Consider the following 24,300-nt stretch of genomic DNA (forward strand, 5'->3'; position numbering starts at 1 on the left):
TCAGTCATCTTAGCATTTGCTGAGGTTATCATTACACAAGTTCCTCACAGTCCTGTAACCACATTTATAAGACAAATCCATCTAAAAATAACGTGTAGATGAAATGTCCTAATTCTTCATTTAACTTTACACTAATGGACACACTGAAAATACAGGTTATAAAAACTAAAAAGCCTGCTAGGAACGGAACTGTGCTCTTCGAGTTCAAACTCTTGGCATGTGAACATTTTCGTTCCTAGTTTAAACAAATCAGGCTGCAACTTCCTCTTTACCTTGAGCCAATCAATCTTCATATATTATGGGCAAGTGTTTTCAAAACAATTCTGTTGAAATCAAGTTCTGGCTACAAAGGGTAGGATAGCCATGTACACTCAAGTCTCCCAGACACAGAGAGATAGAAGCTGAGGTCATGTTCCCTGCACCCAAGCAAAAGGTCCTCGACTACAGGCCATGTCACTTAAAACACATACATGAATTGAACACGCTAGGATCTCCTCATTAGGACCCTCACCTGATACCTGATGGATGCAGATAGAACTGCCATCATTATGCTCCTCACCATATTCTGTAGGAAAAACATGAGCAGATTCTTCAAATTGGAAGAGTCTTGGAAATCTCAGATGTCAAAGTCATCTTAAAATCTGTCTACATACACTACTGTTGATGAGCACGAGTCCATGCTAGCCTCTAGCCCCGGCTCTACCAGGGACCAAGTATTAGATAAGCTCGCTGACTGAAAGAACATGAGCATGTGCCTACAGAATACATCCCCAATGAGACACAGGCCTTTGGGGGGTGGTAGAAATGGGGGGATGACAGAGTCTTGTCTCACTATGTAGCCTTAGCCGGCCTAGAACTAGATATGTTGATCTCTGAAATCCTCAACATCACAGAATCTACCTGTGTCTGCCTTTCAGAAGAGAGGACTAGAGGTGCACATCACGTGGCCCTGTGGCACTACATTGACACCCCACTTTCCTCCCCCCCCACTCAGCTTCCCCACCGCCCCACAAAACCGCCTCTATGCAGCCACCATTTCTGTATCTCTGAGGACACCATCATGAACACGTGTCCTCAACATGCTACTAATAAGCTCTGAATTAACTTGGGTGGAGGAAGAAATGTCGTAACTTTGGAGGGTGGGATCCGGTGCTCTAGGGGATAAGGAGGAAGGAAGCAGGATGGGTGCTGTCCACCCAGTGAGTGCTGATAAACCCTAAAAACTTGGGAGTGGGAATGACTAAAAACATCCTTCAAGTCATAAATTGCACAAGGAAAGGGAGAAAAAAAGTCTGCTGGCCAAGAGCTCCAGGGCTGGGATGGGAAGGAGGCAGCAGGCAGCAAGGGCCCCCTCCAGCCTGCTGTTGGGACCGGTTTTCACTTTGTAGCACATACTGGTCACAGACTCAGCCACCCTCCTACCTTAGGCTCAGCTGCTGAGATTACAGCTTTAAGCTATTGGGACGAGCAGTGCTGGACCTCGTATGGTCTACACAGCAAGGACACTAGACTCTTAAGAGTATACTCTTAAGAGTCAATTGCTGGCATGGGAGAAATGGCTCAGTAGTTACGAGCACTGACTGCTCTTCCAGAGTCCTGAGTTCAATCCCCAGCAACCACATGGTGGCTCACAACCATCTGTAATGGGATCTGCTGCCCTCTTCTGGTGTGTCTGAAGACAGTGACAGTGTACTCATATACATAAAATAAATAAATCATTTTAAAAAAGAGTCAATTACTGTTTTGTTAGGAATTCGATGTTTCCAATGTTTAGTGAAAACAGTAAAATTAAAGACTTTGAAGTGGAGAATACTACTTTTTAGAGGTTAGCAACTTAGTACACTATTCCATAGAGTACTCCTTAATGGGGCAGTGTATCCCACAGTTAGCTCCTATCCCTCCTTCTCTTACAGAAAGGCAATATAAAAAGGTATTAGAAGAGAGATGTATTCACATTGAAGAATCTCTTATTAACTAACCACAGAGACATTATATAGCACATTCCTCATTTCATCCAAAGTATTTCTGAAAGGCCCTTGGCCAGGGGGTGGAACATAAGACAACCTTGCTGAATGATTACTCTAATCTCTGCCATGGTCTGTGTGACTTTGGTAGGCTGGCACATACAAACTGACAGACCACCAGAAACACGAACCAAGCCACAGTGCCAACAGTCACTGCATGGCCTGTGTGGGATGAGTCTGGGAACTACAGGTTCCATGGCTCATATCATGAACCATGCACCAGTGTGTCCCCTTAGCAACTGATTCACCAGGAACGGAGAAAAAGGATCTGGCTCCTACATCACCTTTAAGGTGAGATCATTAGTCTTACTAGAAAATTAAGCCCAGGCTGCAGGAAAGCATGTTCAGGGTCAACAATCCCAAGTTTCTAGGACACCAACTAATGATACCTTTGTGGTTGGAGGAGATGAGTAAATGTTCCAACCTGTGTGGTTGGCTTATACCCAGGAAAAAGAATCTACCATGCAAAACACTTAAGACTGAGTCCTTGTCTCCATTAACAATTTCATGATATGCCATTAAAAATAAAAAAATTTAAAAAAAGCTGGGCATGATGGCACAGGTCTTTAATCCCAGCACTTGCAAGACAGAAGCAGGTGATCTCTGTGAGTAGGCCAGTCTGCCCTACATACTAAGTTCCAGGACAGCCACTGCTATATAGAAAAACCCTATTTCTCTATATATATACAATAATAATAATTAATAATAATGATGATAATAATAATAAATAATAGTAATCACAAAAACCACACACACACACACACACACACACACACACACACACACACACAAAAACTCACATGTAGAAAACCCTTAAAAGACTTAAAGACCAATGTTGAAAATATAAGGAATTCTTTTTTTTTAAACTCGTGGGGCTGTAGCTATGGCTCAGCAGTCACTAGCACTGGATACTCATGGAAAGGACCCAGGTTCAATTCCCAGGGGATCAAATGTCTTCTGGACTTGGTGAGCACTGCATACATGTGGCATATACATAAAAAAAAAAAAAAAAAAAAAAAGCAGGCAAAACTCAAACGCACAACATTTTAAAATTAATAAATTCGTTTTTTCAAACTCATTTGTAAAATGAGTTTAGTACAGGTCCCCAGACAAATGTCCTAAATAGGGAATATTATTTCACATCACATGATTCTCCCTTCGGAGTGTGTTAGAGGGATTATCATTCAGACTCCAGATCAAAAAGCAAATTAGGTTCAGAAATCTTCATGGTGAGCACAATATGGCCAAAACTCCAGTTTCCACCGAGTCCCCACAAAACAGACAACACTGATTTCTGACCTCTAAATGCCTGCCAAGAGAAAGAAGGGGAGAGACTGAGCAGTGTAGGGAGAAAAGTTGCTGGGACAGAAGAACAGGGGAGAAGCCAGCTCTAAAGGACCTGAGAGTCACAGTGGGGGAAGGGCAGCACCACAGGAACACTACCACTGGAGAACAGGAAAAGCTCCAAGGGGGAAAAAGGGCAGCCAGGCCTGATACTGTCTTGCCTACCCTCTCAGCTCTTGGATTGGGGCTTTCTCAAGACAAAGAAATCAATACACCTCTATCAATACAAAGAAAGCAAATGGTAAAGACAAGGCCAGTGGTGGGCACCTGAGGCAGAATTGCCTGGGCCCCTAGTGAGACAGACCTGAGCCCATGTGCTTCAGGCCAGACTGGGCAAAATAATAAAATCAAGCAAAGGAAACCACAGGGAAGCAGTAAAAGATAAGTTCACACAGAAGCAGACGTGGGGTTCAAGGTCAGCCATAAAGATCTCAGGTGCAGATAGGGCAGTGAGGGGGAGAGAGATGGGAGGTTTTCCATCAGGTCATATTCACAGGACTAAGCTGCCAAATAAACTGGTCACAGAGAGAAGGTGAACCTGGTGCCCAGGAAGAAAGCAAGAGACCACTGCCAATGTCTGGGGTGGGTACAAGGTGAGGGAGACACGGGGAAATAGATCTGAGATAACCATACAAACTTCAACAAAAGCTCAAGACAGTAGATGGGGGGAAGCATCACGAGGGTTTTAAACCTTTAAGGCTAGAAAATGTCTTTGGGTCATTCGCTACTTCTAGCAGCTGACACCTCCTTGATAAACATAAACCAGGTGAATTCAGAGCCCTGGGAATAAACAGGAAAACATCTGAAAGAGATGGATCCTTTGTTAAGAGGCAGGTAAAAGCCAGCCTCCAAGGAGGAGGGTACATGGTGTGTCCCATGTTCAGAGACATCAAGCACAACAAGACTTGGCGTGCTTTCCTGGGTCATCTGGTGCCACAACCCAAATGGCAGAGGCCCAAGAGGCTTCCAACTACACAGTATCAGCTGTGGAGGGAGCGAGAAAGTAAGTGATGCCGGACTGGAGTCAAATGACTCTATGCTCAGAAGCTGAAAGACCTAAGTGCGTACAGGAGCCTGAGCGTGATGCAAGCAGCAAGATGGAACCTGGGCTTGGGTGTGGGGGAGGGGCATGAGAGGAACACCTGCACCTTTTGTAGGACCACAGGAGAAAAGCAAATGACCATGCAGGTCCGGTAACTAGGTGAGAACAGAAATCCCATCTGCATGGCTTCTAGTCTGAAAGGCAGAAGGCAAAGCAGAGCTTAGCCCTGTGCATACAGCACTGGCTCAGAACCTGAACTGAGTTTTAATCATCCCTTCATTAGAAGCATCAACAGCCCTAATTGCATTACATCAGGTGCCAACGGGCTGGCCAGGGTGCAGAGAAAATCGGGGAGCTGTTAACATAAGTCACACAAACTGTCAGCACTCCACGGACAAGCTTTGTGACAGAGTACTTGGCGACACAGAGCTGGACTTCTTAAACTCCTTAAGGACTCAGTCTACAACACGTAAAATGCGATTCCTGCCGACTCGTGTCACAGGTGGCTGAGACAACGGAGAGAGGAAGTGTTTCGGAAATCAGAGAAAGGGCAACAGTAAATATTTCTGATTGCTTGTTTTTATAAGGTGAGATATTTACTCCAGAAACCACCAAGCCATGTGGATGTTATTCTTCAGGAGAGTTTGCCAGGCCAAGGGATATGAGGGGACCGGAGAGAGGAGAACACAGGAACCCTGAAACTTTTGTCAGACAAATTTTTTGGGGGGTTGGGTTAGTTGCTTGGTTGATCTGGTCTGGTCTAGTCTGACCTGGTTGTGCCAGGTCTGGTCTCAACTGGAGATTCCCATGCCCTATGCAGGGGTTACAGGAACTACACATATGTAACATATATTCACTGAAAACTAGCTAGCATCTATGGCAATGCCAAGCAAATGGTCCCTTTCTCTACAGGGCTTTTTAATTATTTTCCATCATTTAAAAATCAGATGGGAGGGGAGGAACTGGAGAGTTGGATCAGTAGTTAAGGGCACCAGCTGCTCTTCCAGAGGAAGTTTACAAATGTCTGTAACTCCAGTCCCAGGAGATCTGGCACCCTCTTCTGGCCTTCAAGAGCACCAAGCACACTTAGGATGCATAAACACACGTGCAAGCAAAAACAACCATACACATAAAAAGAAAACTTTTTTTTTTTTTTTCAAACTGAGTACCAGGTGATGATAGTATACACCTTTAATCCCAGGATTCAGGAGGTAGAGGCAGGAAGATCTGAGTTCTAGGCCAGGCTGGTCTAGAGCGTGAGCTCTAGACCAGGTGGGGCTGCACAGACAAATCCTATCTCAAAGCAACAAAAACAAAAAAAGAAACAGCAATCCTGGGGCCAGGCCCTGTAGCCTAATGTGTATAAGTCCCCCAGGCACTGAAATTTCAAAATAAAAAGTAAAAAAGTAAAATTTGAGAAGGGTCATATCTCTTGGGAATACCCTAACTAGGATTCATGATATCTTTGATCTCATCTAGCTGTGCTTTCTAAAATCTACTTCAAAAACATAAGTATCATGATCGGCCTTTCTGTCCCATGCCCCCATCATTACAAACTTCTCTTTTTTAATACCACTCCAATTTCCACTTTCTTCTTTTTCTTATATTTTTACATTTATTTATCTGAGGGGTGTTAACGTTAGGGAGTTGGGTCTTTCCCGTCAACTTGTGAGTTCCTTGGGGGAGGGGAGGATGGAAGATGGGAGAGTGGAGATTTCTCCCCTCCCGCATCTTGAAGTCTGCTACTGAATGTGTATTTGAGGCACAGGACTGTGTGCCAGGCAGCCCCGGCACATCTCCTGAGGGACAGGCTTTTGAGGTGAGACTTGGGTGACTGGAGAATCATCAGGGCTCCTGGAACAGAAGCTCTGCTGTTAACAGATGACTAAATGTAAACTTGTCTTCTTCCGTCAGTGTCACTGTAATGTGACAGTTTCCTCTGATCCCTGCCAGAGTCCTAGGCCAGCGCCAGCTGCCGTGCCAACTGCCCGGCATTGTCGTCGGGTGGTTGTGCCAGTGAGGGGGACGATGGTGCTGAGGGTCAGGCAGATGGAGGGCTCAGGATGACCCACGTGAGTCAGAATTCAGAATCAGGAAGAGTTAATCTGAATACCTCTCTTTAGATGATGGGTGTTAGATAAAGGCTTGCAAACTATGTTCGGTGAAGAACCAGAAATGAGTGCCCTCGACCTCCAGGAGAGGCTGGCAAAGTCCCGGATGGACCTGCACATCTAAATATAGAAGCTTAAAAATAGTGACAAATGACCCACAGACATTTTGAGCAGAAGCTGTTAAGACAGCTCTGGGCCACGTGCCACTTGTTTGATGGTGTATTTTCTGGGGCTTTTGTTTTTTTTAGGCCAGTATTTACAAGCTAGGGAATTCCAAGCAAAAAATGAGACCTCCCAATTCCCCAGAAATGCCCTGCTTTGTGGAAAAACTAGTCTTCCACCTATAGTTTTGGGAGCTGGGCAAGGTTCTGAAACACATTTTAAGCTCTGACATAATGTTAAGTAATGTAAAAAAAAGAAAAAAAAAAACTTTTTGAAAAGCTTAAAAATTAGTTGAAATGAGGTAGTGCAAAGAACAGAGCTCTCTGCAGTAGCCTGAGAGAAGACTGGGAGGTCTGCTGGGGTGGTGTTAGCTGGAATTGTTTTTTTCACTTTCTGTTCCTTCTCAAAACTGCCAGAAGTACATTTGGTACCAGGATAAGAAATTCCTGTTCCTCCTAGCTGTGCACACACTACACACACACACACACACACACACACACACTCCCACTCTGGTCCCTAGAGCAGTGGCTGGCCCAGCATGGGAGTCTCCCTGGTCTGGCTGCTCTCCCAAACGTTTTAACTCTTCCCTGTGTTGTTTCTGTGTCATTGTGTGTGCCATTTAGTCGGCAGAACAGAAAGCCAGCTATGATGGCTGAATTGATGGTTTTGGTTTAAACTCTTTGGGCAGGATGATCAATACGTAGAAGACATTTTAAGCAGAATTTTTCTTAAGAAAGGGTCCTACACCTCATTACAAACTTAGTTTTTGAACTTGCCTTTCTGTCTCCTGGTTGCCAAGAGGTACATCGTTTGACAAAAATAAATAAATAAATAAATAAATACATAAATAAATAAATAAATCCCGTTCAAACCTGCTGCTTGCTCAAACTCCCCAGAACACCATCAGCAGCTATTTTTACCCTGATTTTGATATTTTTATCTGTTGAAATGATTAGACTGAGAAAGTACGGTCCTCCCCTCCCCCACAGAGGTTCGGACTGCAAACAAACAAGGCTTTTTCTCCTGAACTTCATCTCCTATCTGAGTGAGCATGGCCTACTTTTGGTGGCACTTCCCCCTTTAACCAGACTGTAATTTGTCAAGCTCAGGCTAATCTCCTTAATCCCTCTGGCTGAAGTTTAATGATTAATGTTTTAATCTAGGGGCCTAGGTACTTAAGTAATTAGATGGCATATCTCTAGCTCTCTCCTTTAGATAAATTACCTTAGTTTACTTTTGAATTCTAATTTATAATTAACAGAATTCTAAGAACTCACAGCAGTCAAGCGCTTGGAGCTTCAGACCGAATGGGTGAATTAAGAAAGAGCATTCTGAGATGTTTGTGTTTCTAGCACGCAATCTCAAGCCTGTGATTTCCCTAATTATCTATATGCACAGGATATTCTGTGGTAATTCAAAAGAATCTGCAGTATATATCAATATCCACAAATCAGTAAATCCTTAAATACTTAAAAATGTTTGATTAGCATGTAGCAATAGCAAAATACCTGTTTACAGTGTGTACTAGTGTATACTGGTGTGTTCCGGTGTGTACTAGTGTATACTGGGGGTATACTCATGTTCTAGTGTGTACTCTGTGTTCTAGTGTGTACTAGTATATTCTAGTGTATAGTCATGTGTTCTAGTGTGTACTAGTGTATTCTGGTGTGTTCTAGTGTACACTAGTGTGTTCTAATGTGTACTAGTGTGTTCTAGTGTATACTCATGTGTACTAGTGTATACTGGTGTGTTCTGGTGTATACGCATGTGTTCTAGTATGCACTAATGTATTCTAGTGTGTACTTGTGTGTTCTAGTGTGCTAGTGTATGCTAGAGGGTGCTAGTGTGTTCTAGTATGTACTGGTATATACTGGTGTGTACTGGTGTGAACTGGTATGTTCAGAGATTGTGAGTAGACTCTGCATTTAAAGTACTCTAGCTAAGGCCAGCCTTTTTATAAGTGCTGTGCATTGTAGCTTTACAGAATCCTGCTTCACTTCCAATTCCTTAAGTCATTCCCAATACTGTTTTCATGCCTGTGAACTTTTCAGCTTTTGGAGAGAATTACTTTTCTATTAATTTTAATATTAATTCTATTAATAAAAGTAAAAGAATTACTTTTCTAGTTAATCTGGACATTCTTCTTACAAATTTTTCCTATTTTAAGTTTTAAAAACTTAAATTAAAACTTAAAACTTTCCTGTCAAGAACATTCCTTTCGTGACAGAAGGATTCATAGTTTTATATTCTACATTTCAGCTTCTCAATCATCGTGCACTGAAAACCCAAACATAGAAAAAAATGGATGAATTCAAGAGCCTGTGTACAGTGAATTTTTTTGCCACATGGCATAGAAAATAGAATAAGTAGTTTCTTTAAAAAATACTGTTCTAAATAGGATAACATCATCCTGTGGCATGTGGTGGGGGCTCCTGATGCTGTGCGTGTGGTAATTCAATTCACCTCACAGATCCCACACCAGAAGTCTTGATACCTCCACCCTGTTGCTCTGAGAAGCTTACAGACACTAAAGGATCATAGACAGGTTTCTTGGGCTTCCTCGGGTGTGGGAATCCAGACCCATGTGTAGCCTCATCCATAGTTCTCATTGACTACAGCACCTTCATTATGTTGCTTCTACATGAGAAAGCTTTGTCTTACTAGGTAGTCCTGGCTCACAGGCAGGCAGGCCTCTCTGCCTCCCTGCTGGGATCAAAGATGCGAACCATCACAAGGGGTCCCTGTTCTTTCAAGAGTTGAATATTCAAGCACTTGGAGTATTAGTGAGAGTAATTTCCAGCCTACAGATTTTTAGGAGAAAAAAATTAAAAGTAAAACTGTGGAGGGCAGCGTTGGCTCTGAAAGACTGGACTAAAACGGCCGGGAAATGAGCAGGCAGGAACAGACTGGACTGCTAAAATTCATTACCAGCTCCCTGAGGAATTTACAAAAGAACAATACTCACTAATAAAGCAGGCTTATGTTGGCTAATCTCTCATTGCATCGTGAGGTCAGTGGAACTGGTTAGATTTGGGATTTGAACTCCATCTTAAGAAAAAGGTTAAGGGCCAATGAGTTGGCTCAGTGGCTAGAGGAGTCTGCTACCAAGCCTGACAGACCAACGGCACTTCCATTTCATGTGGTGGAAGAAGAGAACCAACCCCAGCAAGTGATGAACGTAAAAACATTAGTAAAAAGGTGGAGTCTGTGTTAAAATGAGCTGGAGCTCAGAGCCCTGTGTCGGGCAGAACAAAGTGTGCAGAAATCTCCACAGGCTGAAATCACAGGTCCAGCTCTGCCACCATGGGTCAGTTCTATCCTCTGATTGGTTCTCTCATACCACAAGCAAATGCTATTTTCTGAAAGTTCTCAAATGCACTCATTGTTTGAGAAGTAAGTAAAGAAGCCAACATGTTTATCCAAAACCAAAGCCGATGGTGCCTAAAGGGACAGGCTTCTCCTCTTCTTTGTCCTGAGGAGCCACTTGGATCTTCTACCTAAGGGCCCACGATCCCTTCTTTTGGAAAAGAAAAGTCAACAGGAACTGTCTGTGTAGCCCTAGCTGGCCTGAAACCCTGTAGACCAGGCTGACCTCAAACTCAGAGATAGACCTGCCTATGCTCCGTAAGTGCTAGGAATGAAGGCATGAGTCCATGGTGCCTGGCTTCCTCCCCCACTTTTCAGGTGTTACACAGGGGGATTTGGAAAGACAGGTTAACAGTATTAGTGCTCCTAGGAGCAGTCTGAATCCCTGGACACCAGTACCTGCTGGGAGGGCAGAGCTGCCCTGGTAAGCCAAACACATTCCTATTCGCTAGAGACAGCCACAAGAGACCCAGAAGCAGCTCGGTGGCAATGGTGAACGCAGGGCTCAGTGATTGCTTACACTTGATATATCATGTGGACAGGATTGAGAAAAGCACGGGATGTCAACACCAGGCCTCCACACGCTCATACAGGCACCTGCACCGGCACACACACACATCCCTCATTGCGCTCCTACTCCCCACACACGAATGCACGCACACACACGTGTGCACACAATTATGCATATATCCCATCTACAAATAAAAATACAATGTTATTTTCAAACGTTACATAAAAGTGTAACCTGGGTGACCTTTGTGCAATGGATATGCAAATGAGAATGTCTACACAACAGAAACGCCATTTACAGAGACAGGTAAGCATTAGATTCACTTCATCTGAGTCTAAATTCGGGCCCAGCTAACTGGAGGTGGGGGGACGCAGGAGAATTATTGTCTTATGTCAATATGTTGAGAGGAAGCCGGGCAGGCGGATTTCTGAGTTTGAGGCCAGCCTGGTCTACAGAGTGAGTTCCAGAACAGCCAGGGCTACCCAGAGAAACCCTGTCTCGAAAAACAAAAAAGAAAAAGAAAAGAAAATATGTTGAGAGGAACCCCAGTCCACAACAAATGTCACTTCCAATGAACTAGTAACCTTTCCTAATTGTGGGTGAAATGGTGTGTGTGTGTGTGTGTGTGTGTGTGTGTGTGTGTGTGTGTTCATGAATACACATGTGTACATCGTGTGTACTACCTATCTTTTTAATCTCTGTGTGTATGTATGTGTGCCAATTCCTGCTCAGACTGTGTTTAATTTTATTTGTATGTTATATTTCTTTAGATCAAGGAAAAAAAATTCATCTATTCCTGTGATAATGGCAGCCTTGTCTGTGGCATAAATTGGTGTTCGTGTACTATCACTAAAATTTGAAAATTGGTACTAATTTCTCTAAAAATTAAGATTAGGGAAATTGGCCAGTGGTGGTGCATGCCTTTAATCCCAGCACTCGGGAGGCAGAGGCAGGTGGATCTCTGTGAGTTCGAGGGTAGCCTGATCTACAGAGTGAGATCCAGGACAGCCAAGGCTACACAGAAAGAACCAGTCTTGAAAAATTAAAAAAAAAAAAAAAAAAGAAAGAAAGAAAGATAGATAGATAGATTAGGAGCTGGAGAGTTGGCACCGTGATTGAACAGGACTGGCTGCTTTTCCAGAGAAGTTGGGCTCAAATCTCAGCAAATAGACAGTTAGTTACAACAATATGCTAGTCTGGTTTTAGAGGATCCAACACTCTCTTCTGGCATGAAGTGGTGGGCAGGTATACACACAAAACACTCAGGTACATTAAAAAAAGAAAAGGAAAGAAAAGAGAAAAAAAAAATAAAACTCAATAAATCCCACTTACCTCTACTGACTGCGAGGGCATCCTTAGTCTGGTGAGCTTGGCTTTGGCAGGCACTTTAAGGTCTGGTTTCTCAAAGCTTTGCTGACCATAGTCCTCCAGTGGTGGCTTCAGCTCAGGGGACTCACTAGGAGCCTGATCCTGACCGTCCATGGGACGGACGTATGCAGTGGGCTTCTGCTGCATTGCAACACTTTTTGAGGGGAGAGGAGGGGGTGGAAATGTCTGGCAAGGCGGCTGAGGGGCTGTTCCGAGGCTGGTAACTGCCACCAAACTGTCAAGAGGAGTCTCTTTATCTTGGGCCTTCACCACCAGGTCCTTGGAAGACTTGGCTGTACAGCAGCTTTTACTGCTAACCCCACTGCTGTGAGCCTTGCTAGTTCCCTGCAGCCTGGAATGTACAGGTGATAGAGGAGGAACGGGGGACGGCAGAGAGGAGATTAAGGGTGAGAGCTTCCTCTCTAGAGCCGAGTCTCCATCAGCTCTCCGGTCACACTTTCTGGAACAATGTCCCTGACTGAGGAGGTGATCTTGAGTCAGACGTGGGCCCTCGGGTGCACCGTAGATTTTGGCATGGAGACTTGGCACTGGCTCCATCCTTGGCTGTGCCATCTTTGGACTGTGGCTAATGTTACTGACAGAAAGTGATCCAGGAGCAGAAGTGTGGATAGGCTGGTGGTATACATGTGTGCGGAAGGAGCTGGATGCAGCACTGCTCCCCCTGTCATGACATAAGGGGTATCTGGGCTTCCCAGGCCTGTCTTCAGAGCCATCCAGGCGGTGAGGGTGGGACTTGCTACTCAGGAACTCCTTCATCTCTTCATAGTCACCTAGCATGGTCTGTATCCGACTTGACAGTTCATCACCTTTTGCAGTCTGAAAAACAGAGGCAGCAGACTCTAAGACTTCACAAGCAAATTCAAGCAGGGCGATAATAAATTATGATATAATTATATTTACTAATTTTTTTTTTAAAAAATCAATAAAATGTTATGTGATTGATATCAGTCAGAAAAAACCCTCTCAACTTGGTATGGAATGCAGTGTTAACCCACTTCCCCTGCTGAGGAGCCTACCATGGACACATTACAGAAGACTAACATTACAAAAGAAAGCCACACACTTTGGTAATTCTGACTAACAGTGTTCAAAGAGTTTTCAGATTTTGTTTTCAAAAACAACCTCTGGGATATGTTATTTTCTCACTTGTGATCCCTGATTGAACTTAGTTGCATGGAATGATTTTATCATCAGGTTTAATATTGCCACAGGCCAGACTAGTACCTTGTAAGGCTCTGCAAACAGCGGAGCCTTCTCAGGAGACGCCTCTTTCTCTTGGTGAGCTTCTTGGTTGCGTCTTTCCTTCTCTCTGATTCGAAGCAGGTTTCTATCTTCATTGTACAAGCTTTTCCAAAGGCCACAAAAGAAAAAAAGGTCATCAGTATCCAAATTTGCCTGTGCACACACATGGGTGTAGGAGGAGGCAAGAATAGGGCCAGGAAGAAGTAATAGCAGGGATGTAATTACAGAAGGTGCACTGGGATCGCAGAGACGGCTCCACAGCAAGGAATGAAACTGCTCTTGCCCAGAACATGAGTTCTGTTCCCTGGACATATACCAGGCAGCTCATAGCTCACAGCTCCAGCCTGCAAGTTTAGCTTAGTGGGTACCTGTGGACATGTGCTGTCACACACACATACACATGCGTTCTCGTTCTCTCTCTCTCTCTCTCTCTCTCTCTCTCTCTCTCTCTCTCTCTCAAATAAAAAAGGGAGAAGGAAAGTGGCAGGGAATGCAAATCAAGCTAGGCCAGGGCTCACATCAATAATCCCACATCTGAGGCAGAAACAGAAAGACTGGCTACAAGTTCAAGACAATCCTGGTCCACAGAAAAAGTCAAAAGGTTTATTTTCTAAAGAAAAGTCACCAAACACCCACAATGCCACTCCCTTCATTCCCAACTATCTTAGCATATAAACTTAGAAAGATGGTTTTCACTTATTTCAAATATAAAGGACCAACAATCCAATTCTAGAAGTCAGTTCTACATACTAACAGTGCCATACAATCCAATAAAAAATGTATACTTACATCATTGGCTGCGGTGCCAAACTAGTTAAAATGTACTCACTGACAGGCAAATCAGAGACCAGTTCTGGAAGAAAACTGATTTCAGCCCCAGCCAGGCCTGCACCACTACTAATGCAGCCTGCTCATTACAGACAGACAGACAGACAGACAGACAGACAGACCCTCCTCCGTGATCTACAGTGAATAATGGAAATAAAGAATTATTTATTGTCTACCTGTCTACCTTAACTTCTAGTTCATGTCTGAGGGTCTCTCTGGTGCCGGTTACTACTCTCTCCAGTCTCTTTTCCCTCTTTCCAGCAGAACTCGGTGGGGAGGTGTCAAGACAGGTCTATGCAGCCCTGGCTGTCTTGGAACTCTCTATGTAGAACACTCTGGCCTTCAACTCACTCTGGCCTTAAGTCCTGTGCGTTTGAGACCTGAGTGCTCTGACACAGAGTTCCAGGACAGCCAGGGCTACATAAAGACCCTATCTTAAAAGCACATAAAACAAAAGCAGAGGAAACAACAACAACAAAAACATCACACACACACACACACACACACACACACACACACACACACACACACACACACCTTGCTGACACCATGAGTGTGGAAGAAAAATGGAAAGGCTAGTCAGAGCTATATGCATGGCCAGCCAGGGCTACACAATGAGAACCTGTCTCCACACTTCCCCATCCCAAAAACAGACCTCTGCCCCTCTGTGAACAGCCCCTGTCTATCTCAGAAAGAGGAGACCTTGGAGTAGTAAGCTCCCAGTCAGGGCTGTGAGTGGTAGCCCTGCAACTAACAGGCTGTTTAATCCTTTGTTTAATTTCCACTTCAATTGCACACTCAAGTATCATTAAGCAAAGTAATCCTGTGTAAGATAACAACATCCCTAAGCCTGGCTCAGCATCAGTCAGGTGTCTACATTCTCTTAAGGCTTTTCAGCCTGAACTAATGAGAGCGACTCTAGAACTAGCGCAAGCAAGTAAGATTCTAAAACCAGACAGCCTCCCACAGAAAAGAATCGGATTAAATTAAGGACTCTGGTTAATTAATCAGAAGCTCAGGTGTGGTGGGGCACACCGTTAATGCTAGTACTTAAGAGGCAGAGACAGAGAGATCTCTGAGTTCCAGGACAGCGAGGGCTACACAGAGAAACCTGGTCCTGAAATCCATTAAAAATTAGAAATTCATACCGAATTTTTATCGGCAAACATATGTAATACTGGGACAGCGTTGAGGCAAACTTCCAGTGACTGTAACTCACTGTCACTGGAGACACCTGTGGTTGTTGCTGTCTGGTGGCTCCCGGTCTAGACTGGGAGACTCATCCGCTGTCTGTGGTCTCTTTTACCACAGCAGAGGGCCAAGCAACCAGTTCCCAGGTGCCCAGGGTAGGCTGGGAACCCAATCTGGGGTACTTTTTGGCTTTGTGTACTAACAGGTATTTGCCAACTACACTGGGCAGGCTCCTGGTTCACTTACTCACTACAAATCTGCAGTAGCTGAAGTGCTCTTGCTGAAAAGGCCCTAGGCAATACTTCCCCCCACCTCACCTCCCAGAATTTTCTTCTTAGTCCTTTTGAAATCAGGAGCCAGAAGAATTTCAAAGCTAAGCAATGGCATCATCCGCAGAATGGGTGTTGTCTTTGCTGGCTGCTTTAAACCAAGATGGGGAAAGACAGGCACATCATAGATGTGCACACTGTGGGGGACACAATTACAGCAGACATGTGGGTGGGGGGACAGCTCTGGATAACCTGTATGTTCCAGGCATTAATGAACTCAAGCTTTCACGACACTTTAGCCGCTGTCATCATCCTTTCTTGTCACTGTCACTGGTACGTGTCTGTCCACATGTACACACATGATGTGGGGTGTGACTGCTGCAGCACCTGTGATCTAGGTTCTGGGAATCGAACTCAGGTTGCCAGGCTTGCTCAGTAATCTGCTGAGCCATGTCACCAGCATGGAAATGAGGGGATTCTCCTCCCCACCCTACCCCCCAAGCCAGCAAAGGCCTTATTGATTCTCACTCTGTAATTACCACTGAATAATTACAAGTTAACTATGGCTTTGATTAAAGGAAACCACCTCCCCCCAGGAGAAGCAACAGATTTTTATGCTCTTGCACACTCAGGGTAACACCATACTGATATCCAAACAGCCACAAGTCCTCGCTGGGGCACTCTGAATTAACACCCCCTCCCGTGTGTATCAGAGTAGGGCAGAGGTCTTGTCAGGGCAGATTACAGAACCCAGGGTCTACACAGGAAGGGCCTGCAAGCTCCTAGAAAAGGACAGTACAGAGGACAGCAGGTCCAGCTGCCCAGCCATGCTGGCCGTCAGTCAGCACTGTCCTGAGCACTTCACTGGCTCTGTCTCTCTCTTTCTCCTATCTTGTTTTCAATCAGACCTGACAAAGTAGGTTTTTTTTTTTTTAAGACCCATTTTCCAAGTTGGAATAAATAAGGCTCAAAGACTGACTGTCCTACAAACCCTGGAAATCCAAGCTTGGCGATGAAGTGTATGCTTCCAGTGGCTGGGCCGAGTTACACAGGGCAGTGATGACTAAGGTGTGTTAGCTGCTAATCACTTTTAATTCCTTAATTTGAGGAGGTACACAGCAATCCAGGTATTATCCCTGCAGGTAGAACAATCTCGGAACCACAGAACGCATGACCGGTTCGACTGAGTCCACAAAGCCCTTACATGAAGCTGCTTGAGAGGGGGGCCTAAAGAAACCAGGGGCTCTTCCATTTCCAAACCCTGAGCTGCATACGGTCCTTCTTTAGATCCTTGTTAAATTTTTACAAACCTGAGGTCACTGATCCCACAATAACCTCTGGACTCAAGTCATTTCTCAGATACTAAAAGATGCGTGTGAATTAATTTCATGGACAGACTGCATAAATAACCTTGCCCCTAAGTAGCCATAATATGCCGAAAGGGGAGCTTGCTAAAGACATGAAGCCTCAAAGTGGCTCAAGTAACTGACTTCATAAAAAATAAATAAATAAATAAATTATTTTTTTAAAAGCACATAGGTTGAAGTGTTATGTGCAGCCCCACCTGCAAGTCTGATTACCCCAAAAATCCAGGGGTTCCACGGAAGTGATGAAAAGCATCCACAGATGGTGCCATGATACTCTGCATCCTGGAGGTTCAACAGAACACAGCCAGAAAACCTCTACAAGAATACATCAAGCCAGGGAGCCTCGCTGTCTCCAGAAACCATGTGAAAGGCCATGACCCATGCTCCTGCGGACTGTAAAGGGCAAGCAGGGCGAGCAGTCTACTTCTGCTGTGGTATTGATGATTGCAGACTCAAACGCTTTCGGGGTGGAAGGGAATAGCCATGCTCCAGTGAATATATGAGCAACAGAAATTGGACCTTTTTTTTTCGTTTTTCACGCTTTTTTTTGGGGGGGGGGTCACAAAGGCAGGAGTTGGATCTTGGAGAATGGAAGGTTCTGGGCAGAGTTACACAGGCAGTGATTGCACTCTGTGTTCATGGTATGAGGTTCTCAAGTGATCAATAAAAGTATTGTGGGGAAAAAAAATCACCTCTATTCCCAAAAAGAAAGGGGAAATACATGAAGCTTCCATGAGGAGAGAAATGGTGTCTCTCTATGGAAACAACACTTATTTTGTATTCAAAACACGGAGCTGCCCTGTGTTTAAACATTTGTAGAGATACAGTTTAACGTGTTGACACTTTTCATAAAACCAATGTGTAAAAAAAGTTTCCAAGCTATTGGGTGGCAGGTACTGGAAACAAAGGGCAGAAGTGTAAGTCAGACAAAATTGTTTCTGCTTAACTTACATCAACATAAGGGGCTGGGGAGATGGCTCAGTGGTTAAGAGCACTGACTGCTCTTCAACAGGTCCTGACTTCAATTTCCAGCAACCACATGGTGGCTCACAACCATCTGTAATGGGATCCGATGTCCTCTTCTGGTGTGTCTGAGGACAGCTACAGTGTACTTATATAAACAAACAAACAAACCTTAAATCAAAATATACATCAAACCCCACCAATCTTCTAACAAACCTAAGCTAGAAGGAGAAATGAAGTAAGCTTCAGGCCTCAGGCTCCCAGTATCTTGTGAGAGCATGTAGAAGCCAGCTGAGCTGGACTACAACCCACATGTTCTCACTGACAGAACCCCCCACTTTAAAAAAAAAAAAAAAAAAAAAAAAAAACTGAATGAACCTCTAAAAACCTAAAACACACAGGGTGTGCTCACTTTCAGAGAGGTGATGAAAATCCTGGAAAAATTCAGCTCCAATTCTTCACACCCTCACAGTACAGTGATTAAGTCAACCCCATGCTGGGCCTGTCATGGCACATTTACTCAAAGGCTTCTCCTTGGGGGTTGGAATGTGTCACAGAGGAGTTAAAGTACTGAGAAAACCCAACTCTATAGGTATGGGGGCGGGGGTCCTCTCATCTCTTTCCTTAGCACTAAGGAGGGAAGTGGCAAAGGGGGATGAGGAAGGCCTCACACCACACAAAGGCCCAAGCTGGGCTGGAGACGTGGGGCAGCATGCTGTGGCATCGTCCAGCTGAAGAGCCTTCTCCCAGGCCAGAGCTCACAAGCCTTGCCACTAAACTAGGTTAGTCAATCGGGAATGCAGAATGCCATTCACACTCCCATGGCAACCCAGGGCCCACAGGGCTGCCTGCGAACAGCTGACTACCCATTTATCACCCCTGACTGCTCACTCCATGTATGCCTTTCTCTCAAAGATGTCACCAGTTCCCTCTAGAATTAATGTTCAAAGTTTTAATTCTCCTTTGGAGAGTACGGGGGAGTATCCCCTTTCACACAGCTCTCCTTGTAGCCGGGGAAGAAGAAAGAAACCAACCAACTGGGCTCTGGCTCACTAATTTAGAAGCTCTCTGCTGTTCTGCCTTGACCATACAAATGGAAACAACTTATAAAACTCACAACTTCCAGCCACCTTGCCTTACGAAATAGGGACATATATTTGTGTCGAGTGTGAACAGAAGTGAAGGAACAGGATCAGCGGCTTCTGTCACGTGACTTTAGAACGCTGGGAAAGGTTCTGTTTACCCTTGTCTTATGTCCTTCATGTCCATTCTCAGCACCCAATAGCTTGAGAACATTGCTTTTTACACATTGGCTTTTGGAAAAATGTCACGGCATTTTAAAAGTACATTAGTTTGCTATTAAACTGTATCTGTCCAAATGTTGTTTACAGAGGACAGCTCCATGTTTTGTAGACAAAAATAAATGTTGCTTCCAAACACAGAGACTACGCCCCTCCCAATTTCATGTGTATGAAAAGAATGTGCCAGAGACTTTCGAGTAATAAAAATCACTCAGCTAAATCTTTCAAGGTTTCCACTCTTAATACCTCTCCCTTAACCTAAAACACACTACAAACAACAGGCTGAATCAAGAGGGACTTGGTCCCCAAACACACACTCTTACAACCCAAACTGACATTAAAAAAAACAATCTGCCCCCACCTCCACAATAGTGATTCTATCAGCTGTTTTCCTGGGGCAAAACCCAGAGATCATCTCATGTTGATCAAAATTTAAACACGAACAAAATTTGAATCAGCCTTGAAAACACTCAACGCTCACGGTCACGGAAAGAAAGTCCTGCCCACTCACTCTCCTCTGAGGGTAACACTCGATAAAGACGTTTAAATTCTTGTTATGCATCATAAAGTCTCTTTCACCATTAGGAGGTAGTCTGCATACCTTAGGCGCACGTGTAAAAGCCATGCTGACTCTTTACAAGACAACACATTCATTAACCTTCCAGAAGAACCTGGCACATAGTTCTGCATGGGTTCTAATACACTCTGTAAGGTGACCCAGGAGACTAGGATGACATGATTAACCGATAATGTAGTTCCTGCATCATCCCATGTATATTCATTCAGCTGTGTGCCGGGTGCACAAAGCTTTAATGCCATCACTTGGGAGGCAAAGGCAGGCTGATCTCTGTGGAGATCCCTGAACTTCAGCGTTAAGTTCCAGAGGAACCAGGGCTACCTTAACTTCTCTCTAGAGACCCAGTCTCAAAAAATACTATTTCAGCAGTGTCTCTGTCTCTGTCTCTCTCTCTCTCTTTCACACACACACACACACACACACACACACACACACACACACACAGCAAAACAAAATGGAATAAAGAAATATTGTGATTATTATTTTCCTGAGCTCTAAACAATAGATCAGCCACAGACTGTTAATTCTAGATCCCTGTGCACGAAGAAGCAAAAGCTCACGGCCTGCAGTAAAACAGAACACGATCCAAAGTCCGAGCGCCAGGGCTGGGGTTTTATGACACACTTGTTTCTCCTTGGAATACATGTAGATCTATTTAGAGAGGCGATGTTATTAATCTATAGGTGGAAAAGTGTAATCACCTGCCTCTTTATTAAGCTGGCTTACGGTGATGTTGCTAACTAGCGGAAACAAGAGACAAAAGATGAGAAGAAAAGCTAGATATTCCAATACACAGCAGATAAGTCTCTGCCTACCAAACATATCAATAAAAGGGCTGGAGCAATGGCCAAGCAGTTAAATGCACCAGCTTAACTGGCTGTAATTCTAGTTCAAAGGAATCTGATACCTTTACCTCCCTTGACACTGGGCACACATATGGTGAACAGGAATACATGCAGGCAACATACCCAACACGTTAAAAACAAAACACAACATAACAAAACAACAACAACAAAACAAAAACAAATCTAAAGCTAGAGAGATGGCTCAGCAATTGAGAATGCCCAAGACTCTTGCAGAAGACCAAGGTTTAGTTCCCAGCACCTACATGACAGCTCACAACCATCTGTAAATTCAGTTCTAGGAAACTCAATTCCTTCTTCTGACCTCTGTGGGCAACCTGGCATGCATGCAAGCAAGACACTCACACACAGAAGAAAATGAAAGTTACAGAAAATTCTGTCTCTGTGAATGAATGAAGGGTTCCCCCATAACAGTACTTTGCCTGCTGCAAACTGAAGAGACATACGAAGAACACCCTCTCCCTTGAAGATAAAACCTGCCATCTGAGCCAGTTGGTCATGGCACATCCCTTTGACCCCAGCAGAGGCAGGTGGATCTCTGAGTTCCAGAGGCCAGCCTTGTCTACAGAGATCCAGGACATCGAGGGCTACACAGTAAAAGCCTGTCTCAATAAAAACAACACGAAGGAAGGAAGGAAGGAAGGAAGGAAGGAAAGTCTGCCACTCTGCTGAGTGTTCCTGCCCTCCCCTACCCCCTATCCCCATCAAAATGGCATTGTTCACTTGGGACAGACAGTGCTGTTGGCTTCCCAGGAACAACCAGAACCCTGGCCACACGTGTCTGTATCAGTTCTCCTCAGGACTCAACTGCGCATGAAGGGCACAGTATCACAGGCCTAGAAGATAATGAGGCTGACTGAATTTGGCCTCATTACAGCCATGAACTGAAAGAGTCCTGCCTGTGGTCACAACTAAGAAAGAACACAGGCACGCGACCTTTGGGGGTCCTATTATTTTTAAACACTTACTGCATTTAGCTCACCGATTTTCATCTCTGGAGAAGCAAGTTAATAACGCTGGAACACTGAATCCGATATGCAAGTGAGGTACTGTATGTACTTCGGCACTGGGGTGTAGAGCCAACCAGCTGCTCTCCTGGGCTCTCCACCTCCGCAGAGCTGCCTCCCAGATCTTTTAAACTCCTAAATCTGATCTTATCCATCCCCCCTGAGGCCCGAGCCTCCCACAGGATTCGCAGCTGCAGAGGGAGGGTGGTGGCAGCAAACATGACCTCCCGTGAGGATCTGAGCACCCAGTCTCCAGGAGTCACGTCCAAAAAGGGCTCCAAGAGCTGGGAGGCAGGGAGATCCCAGGTCTAAGCTGTCTTCATTATCATTATCAGATGACATTTGCAGTTGTGTTGACAGCTATCTAATCTAGATTGACTCTAGACGTGCCTAGGGTTGTCTTCTTATCCAAGAAGCTGTTTGAGGACACAGACCCCTCCTGAAGGAGCCATTCCTATCACCGTGCTTACCCAAGTACTATTTAGCCCATCATATCTGACTGAAGTGATATATTCAGACACCCATCAACCACTGAGAATTCTGCCGCTCAGTAGGATGACAAACTGTGATTCACCGTCTGATACCTAAAATGGATCTTGCCAGCAGATTGTTCTCTACCCATGAAATGACTCAAAGCTACAAGGATGCTGACATCACCCCTTCCCAGATGCTCCAGGAGAGCCACTGAGTAACTAACTCCATGTGCTCAGTGAGGGCTGACAGGAAGTGATCAGCTTACCACAACCGCCAATTCATCATAAAACTGTCCTAGACAGAGGGAAAAGATGTTTGGGTAAGGTCAATCAACAGACTCAGGACAATGTTTATGTGTTATGCTAGGAACAGAAAGAGGACGGATCTGCACAAAAAGACACTTGTCAAACTTGAGGACCCAAGTTTGATGCCTGGAAACTCACATGTTAGCGGGAGGACAGATCCCAGTAAATGTCCTCAGACCTCTATATGGTGCTGTGGCATGTGTATACCTACAAACACACAGAGGAAGGAAGGAAGGAAGGAAGGAAGGAAGGAAGGGAAAGTAATTCCAATGTTATGTTTAGGGCTAAAACTCCAAAATTCCAGCCAAAAAATGTCAACAGAGGAAAGGACACAGAAGGCATTAAACAACGTGAGAAAAACAAGCTAACAGGTTCCCACCATGGCTCAGAGCCTTCGGACCTTGCCTGTGCTGCAGGGGCCAGAAGCTAGAAGCAGCAAGTCTAAAGCCGAGGGTTTGAACCTCTGTCCTGTGGAAGACATTCTGTACTACACGACTAGGCTCTCCCACTGCTCACTACAGCGTGCAGATCCAGTAACCTGCCCAGAAGGCCCCATCTCCAGAACCTTAATGGCCACCTCCCTCTTAGGCTCTGCAACCTCCAAAAGCCACACCAGGCCTTCTTTCCAGTCCTGAAACAAGTCCAGCCATGCCCTGTGAGGACGCGCTGGGCCTAGAGCTGTCCTCACAGATATCTCATGGCCTACATCTATACGTGGCTCGTGTCACAGAGGCTCTCTAGCTCTTCACCGAGCTTCATCTCTTTCAACTACTACCTAAAATTAACTTGTCGGCTGCTTTAACTTGTCCCCCCCAGCTACCCAGACACCAGGACAAGGGGACTGCCACACACAGGCTCTGTGCTCAGTTGAAAATGAGTTCGCTTCCATGGACAAAGCACATATATTTTGAAAAGATGCGTTTTCACAAGACAATTTTCATAAAACAGGCAGTGATACACACCATTCTTGAAATGTTTAATACACTGGCAGATATTCAAATACCAAACAGGAAACAAGAAAAAAACAAATGTATTCCCAAATTCATTTGTATGTCATGCGACTGCTGAACTAGATAGCGACTGAGTGACCAGATGAACCTTTTTCCTCCCAAGAAATTATTCAGAAGCAAGTTCATGTTATTGTTGTTTTAAAACTAGCTCTATAGCCCATTAAAAAAAATTAAACATGTTAAACATTAGTTTTTTGTTTTTTGTTTTGTTTTTTTGTTTTTTTTTTTTTTTGAGACAGGATCACAATCCTTCCTGCTCTAGAACTCCTGATGTAGACCAGGCTGGCCTTAAACTCAGAGCTCTGATTGTCTCTGCCTCTGGAATGCTGGGATTAAAGGTGTGACAACATGCCAGGATTAAATATTTTTTAAAAGATATTTCTCACTTGATAGTAGGTCCAGATAACTATAAACATTAACACCAAATGGCAGGAGGTCCTTCCTGTACAACAGGTCAGAAAACACAGGAGTTGCCAATCCAAAGGATGAATCCCTCCCAAAAAATGAACTTCCAGCACACATTCCAGAAAACCCATTGCACCACGTCCAATGAGGAGGCCGTCTGAAGTGAGGCCAGCTTACTAGCACAACTTCAGCCAGGACAAAGGCTCTCAACACTGAGCCTTTGCTACCCAGCTGCAAGAAGCAACAGGAAAAAAGTGGCTCTCAAAGGAAAAGCAGGGACTGTGTATCGATAACAGTGGAGGAACAATGGGGTGGCATGGAAACTGTTGAGGGGCAATTTGTTTTTAAGGATAAAACGTGCAGAAACACTGTATCTTTATCAACGTGCAGAGAGTCACCAAAACAGCTTTCCATTGCTGACTGAACAGTAGCAGCAAAAGTGATAGGACGACTGCTCACAAAACTCAGTCAGGGACAGGAAACTGGATGGTCCTCCATCCCCTGAATAACACAAGCTCTCCAAGCTGAGACCAGGGTCAGTCGTATTTT

General features: G+C 44.5%; 1 protein-coding gene across 4 annotated transcripts in view; it reads right to left on the bottom strand.

Annotated features, from left to right (window-relative positions):
• Aff1 (ALF transcription elongation factor 1) overlaps window positions 1-24,300 on the bottom strand; it is a 160,075-nt gene that overhangs the window by 56,694 nt on the left and 79,081 nt on the right. For all 4 annotated transcript variants that reach the window (XM_076926335.1, XM_076926336.1, XM_076926337.1 and 1 more), the window contains 2 exons: window positions 13,174-13,294; window positions 11,893-12,765 (listed from right to left, as the gene is read on the bottom strand). In XM_076926335.1, the coding sequence (XP_076782450.1) occupies window positions 11,893-12,765; window positions 13,174-13,294 (994 nt within the window). The remainder of the gene's footprint in view (window positions 1-11,892; window positions 12,766-13,173; window positions 13,295-24,300) is intronic.

Source organism: Arvicanthis niloticus, chromosome 27 (assembly GCF_011762505.2).
Source record: "Arvicanthis niloticus isolate mArvNil1 chromosome 27, mArvNil1.pat.X, whole genome shotgun sequence".
Lineage (NCBI taxonomy): Eukaryota > Metazoa > Chordata > Mammalia > Rodentia > Muridae > Arvicanthis > Arvicanthis niloticus.